The 4,875-nt window shown below is 38.6% G+C and overlaps 1 protein-coding gene across 1 annotated transcript; it reads left to right on the forward strand.

Moving 5' to 3' along the window:
- Positions 1-2,140: 2,140 nt before the first annotated feature.
- Positions 2,141-3,399, forward strand: cxcl8a (chemokine (C-X-C motif) ligand 8a). The gene is made up of 4 exons (XM_048251353.1): positions 2,141-2,330; positions 2,459-2,591; positions 2,792-2,878; positions 3,003-3,399. The coding sequence occupies exons 1-4, from the start codon at positions 2,270-2,272 to the stop codon at positions 3,013-3,015; spliced, it is 294 nt and encodes a 97-aa protein (XP_048107310.1). The 5' UTR covers positions 2,141-2,269; the 3' UTR covers positions 3,016-3,399.
- Positions 3,400-4,875: the final 1,476 nt, after the last annotated feature.

The raw sequence follows: 4,875 nt of genomic DNA on the forward strand, positions 1-4,875 counted from the left end.
CACCATGATGCCACCACCTCCAAACCTCACTGGTGGTAGGGTAGTTTTAGGGTGATGCACAGTGCCATTTCTCTTCCAAATATGGTGTGTAGTATGACATCCGAAAAAGTTCAATTTTGCTCTCGCCTGACCAGAATACATTCTCTCAGTATTTCATAGGATTGTCCAAATGTTGTGTAGCAAACTTTCAACGAGCTTTGACATGTTTTTCTTCAGCAATAGAGTCATGCGGGATGAGCGTGCATAGAGGCCATGGCGGTGGAGTGCATTACCTATGATTTTCTCTGTAACAATTGTACCAAGTCTTTCTGGAGCTTTCTCTGAGTGGTCCTTGGCTCTTGGGCTACTCTTCTGACTATGCTTCTGATTTCCTGGTCAGAAATCTTGCAAGGAGATCCTGTGCATGGCCAGTTGATGATGCAGTAATGTTCCTTCCACTTGCAGATAATGGCTCCAATACTGCTTACTGGATGCTTCTGAAGTTTTGATGTGCATCTGTAACCAGTTCCATTGATATGTTTTGCAACAATAAGGTTGCAAAGGTCTTGGGAGAGCTCTTTGCTTTTACCCATCATGAAATGTTTCTTGTGTGACACCTTGGTAACAAAAAACCTTTTTATAGCCCACCAGTATGTACTAACCCAGATTATATCAATTTACACAGATAGGAGAGATTATTTCTCTAACTACTTATAGATTCCAGTTTGTTCTTGGCCATTCCTTGCCTTTATGTACTGCTTTTTCTTAGCGTGTTCAATACTTTTTCCCAGTGCCATTCCACTTTTTTAGTCATAACTCTACTTTTAGACATTAATGTTTGGATGTGTGGATTACCTAAGTTAATTCTAATGTCCGGTGAAAATTTCATGTGAATATTGATGTGTTCAATACTTATTTTCCCCGCTGTAAATTAGGTTTCCCTGTTTTGTTTTTGTTTGTGAAGTTGGAGAGGGATGGTGGCAGTTTCAGATAAGCTTCTGGAAGTTCCACCGAAGAGATTATATACCTATAAGCCTTCTTAAGACTAAGTATGGGATGTCATCCTTTTGGTATGTACTTTCCCATGTTTAGAGCTTAGTTGACATCAGCAAGGTACCAGCTATCATTATATAGGGCATTAAGGCATGGAAAAGGTATCGGTCTGAGAAGGAAAAGAAGGCAGGGAAATCCTTATCAGGTTCTGTGTGTGTGTGTGTCTGTCTGTCTGTCTGTCAGTCAGAGCTACACCTTGGTCTCCATGCCAGTAAAATGAGCATGGCGTAATCATTATAACTCTGCAAATAATGCATCCACAGAAAGTCCTATTAAAATGGTGAAAGCGGAGGGTTTTCAGATGCATCACGGCCAATGTGCTAGACTTGTATACAGTACGATACTTTATGACAAAACATAAGATCACTGGTATTCTGAAGCTTGTGCTGTTGAAATCTGTGTAAGTGCTGAGCAATTACACACAAACAAATGAGTTGTCTGTCAGAGCAGATGGGGAATGTAAATTCAAGTGGAGGGAAAGGAAGTGACAGGTTCGGACTTGTACATGTTTCACAGTCAATCCATGGCTCACTGAAGAATATCTGGCATGAAATACATCCTGTATCACAATCCTCGATCTTAAGTGCCTCTGACGACAATGCTTGTGTCTGTAATACCAAACCACAGCTATGTAGCTGATGACACAAAGATTTAGCCTCCGGCTCTTTGCTCTATAATGACTTGATTTAATCTTGTTATTGCTATAATAAATTTGAATTTGAACTTTGCTTGAATTAAAACAATCTTGGCCCATGACATATGTGCAAATGTTACTCAAAGAAATGTAGTGTTTACATCTCTCTACCAAATGTTTAACTGATAAATGAAAGGAATAAAAATACATGAATTATATAAGATAAGAACAAAAAAAATATATAGCCTACATCATGAAAAAGTTCCACACAAATGATAACAAATGATAATATTGCTAATATTTTGACTACTGGACAGCTAACGCTGAATAGAATAATTCTCTGCTGACTTGAAGGTGACGTCAGTCCAGACTTTCCCAGATTTCATTATTGCGAAATCCCGACTTGACTCACTTCCAAGGCTCAGCCTTAAAAGGAGCCTGCTCAGCGCCACATTCAAAACTCAAGGCCATAGACAAAGAGGGAGAAGACATACTCCGCTACCAGCTTTACCAGCACAAAAGATTACAACTGCAACAACTTCCACTGTAACCTATCAGTGTTATTTTAGCCTTGGAAAGAGCCTCCTAAAAGCCTTTGGAAAAATGAGTCGAATCTTCATTGTGATTTTTGCCACCTTCCTTGCCATCACCACCATGTCAGAGGGTGAGTTTACAACTACCTTGGATGACAAACTTGTGTTTACGGTGTTTATCCCACCTGCTAGCTGCTGTCTGCATTACATTGTAATGTAGTGTATAACTAATGTTGAGGTACTCATCTCCTGACTGCAGGCATGAGTTTGAGAGGCCTTGGCGTGGAGCCTCGATGCCGTTGCATCGAGACAGAGAGCCGACGAATTGGAAAACTGATCGAGAGCGTGGAGCTCTTTCCTCCCACCCCCCACTGTGAGGACACAGAAATTATGTGAGTTCTGCCTCTTTGGAATCCAGGGCCTTTGCCAGCATTGACTCTTTTGAGTGTTCATGCAAATAGGTCAGAGCAGTTTGAAGGGCAACAGAGTAATGGAGACGTACGCCTGTCCTGTAGAAAAAAACAATAGTTTCTCTGTCTCTGATTGGTTGGCATCATCTCTAACTGTCTCGAATGTCTTCTACCACCTGCAGTGCAACACTAAAAGGCACTGCTCAGGAGATCTGCTTGGACACCAAGGCTCCTTGGGTTAAGAAAGTCATTGAAAAGATCCTTTCCAAGTAAGTAAAATGTTGAATGTTGGACCTTTTGATTAGATTGAGGCTAATTTTGTATTTACTATTATTGCATTGAATAGTTTGCATGAATTTTGTATCAATCTAATCAATATATTATTTTTTACAGCAGAAAACCATGAAACAAGGACCAGCGTTTTGACAATGACAACCTTTTCCAGCCAAGGCTGCTGAATCATGTCCATATCCAGCAGCACCACTTCAGCCCCTCATATGGATCCAGCTTTCAGCTACTGAAATTTTTGGATGCACACCAGAAAAAACATACCATATTGTCGCATTTTAATGTGTCAAAGTATTTGTGAAGGTTTATCTATTTATATTATTTATTTATTAACTTATACTGCTTTTATTTATTGTTTAAGATAAAAACAATCCTGTGTTTTAGCAGGCTTTGGATCACACTTTTGTTATTTTATAGCAAATTAGCCCACATTTAATAAGAATTTTTGGTCATGTATGAAATATTTATTTATCACTGTTCAATGGTCTTCCTCTAATAAATTCCACAATAATTATATAATACAGTATCGTGTTTTAATAAAAAATGTAAATAATGAAACTGGTAATGGCCTATGGAACCACTCTAAAGTTTCAGGTCGTGAGTCATAGAACATGCCCGGTTGAAAAAAAAAGTAACTAGCTCAGGAGCTTAAATGGTCAGGTGGGTTTCCTTGCTTGGAAGCCTGGTAGGAAGAGACTCCAGTCACATGTCCATATTATTTATTTATAGATAGATAGATAGATACACTGAAAAAAATGACATGCAAGAATTACTTAAATTTTTTTAGGTAACCATTTGCACTCAATTTAATTTAGCTACATCCAGCCATATAGATTTAGTTGAATTTGCTTAATATTTTCTTGCAATTAAAGCTAAACTAAATTGAGTAGTTACAACTAAATCAAGCCAAGCAAACTCCAATAAAATATTTTGAGTAAAAATTAGTATTAGGTAACAATTTGCACACAATTTAATTTAGCTACATCCAGCCATATAGATTTAGTTGAATTTGCTTAATATTTGTATTAAATAATTAAATAGTATTAACTTAAATCTCAAACAGAAATGGTATAACTGTCTTTATTAAAAAGAATGTTCAACACAGAAACACACATATGAACACACATTGGGACCCTTTGCTTTAAAAAATAATAATTTTCCCGCTCTCAAACCAAAGCAAAAGCAAAGGCAGTAGTGCCAAAGAGAGAGTGTGTGCACCAAAAGAGAGAAAGAAAGATTCAATAAATAGTTGTGAACCTTTGACCAAAGCCAAACACCTTACCAGTGAGTGAAGTAAATGTGCCGAGATAGAATGAGAGAAAGAAAGTGAGAAAGAAAGAATGAGAGAAAGACAGTGAGAAAGAAAGAATGAGAGAAAGACAGTGAGAAAGAAAAGTTCACAACCATTTATTGAATCTTTCAAATCAAGTCAATCATGACTGTGTGTGTGTGTGTAAAAGTGTGCCGAGAGAGAGAGAGAGGACGAACGATAGAAAGACAGACAGACAGAGAGAGAGAGAGAGAGACAGCAGGGAAGAGAAAGAAGAGGCCCACTCGCCCATCTAATGATTTGGTTCTTAAGATTGAGAACCTTGGGTAGGAGCTTATCACCATCCATCTGAATGACAACTTTTTGCATGAATTTGTAATAGTATTGAAGAGTTCAACATTGATGATGTAATAGTGTATATGACCCCTAGCTTCACCAAAGTCCTTTTAGGCAAGTCCCTGCACTCGGCAGCCATAATGCAATGCTTTTTTGGCACTCATCGGGCATCCTATTTGGCAGAAATGCGCGTGCGCAAGGCTTCACGACACCAACCTTACTCCAGCACCGAGTTCACAACACATGATTGGCACAATGTCTGCACAACACACCATATGATTGGCTCAATGTATTCAGATGTCAACGTTTTGCCGAGGAAGGGGTGGGATATGTGTATACAACGGTGTTACAAACTTAACTAACCCCATGCAT

This window comes from Alosa alosa, chromosome 1, assembly GCF_017589495.1.
Source record: "Alosa alosa isolate M-15738 ecotype Scorff River chromosome 1, AALO_Geno_1.1, whole genome shotgun sequence".
NCBI classification, from domain to species: domain Eukaryota; kingdom Metazoa; phylum Chordata; class Actinopteri; order Clupeiformes; family Clupeidae; genus Alosa; species Alosa alosa.

What these genes read in the sequence shown, in the direction of transcription:
- cxcl8a (XM_048251353.1), top strand. Translation starts at nt 2,270, where the DNA reads ATGAGTCGAATCTTCATTGTGATTTTTGCCACCTTCCTTGCCATCACC. An exon ending in CATCACCACCATGTCAGAGG is followed by an intron (nt 2,331 to 2,458) that starts GTGAGTTTACAA and finishes TCCTGACTGCAG; the next exon opens with GCATGAGTTTGAGAGGCCTT. An exon ending in TGTGAGGACACAGAAATTAT is followed by an intron (nt 2,592 to 2,791) that starts GTGAGTTCTGCC and finishes TACCACCTGCAG; the next exon opens with TGCAACACTAAAAGGCACTG.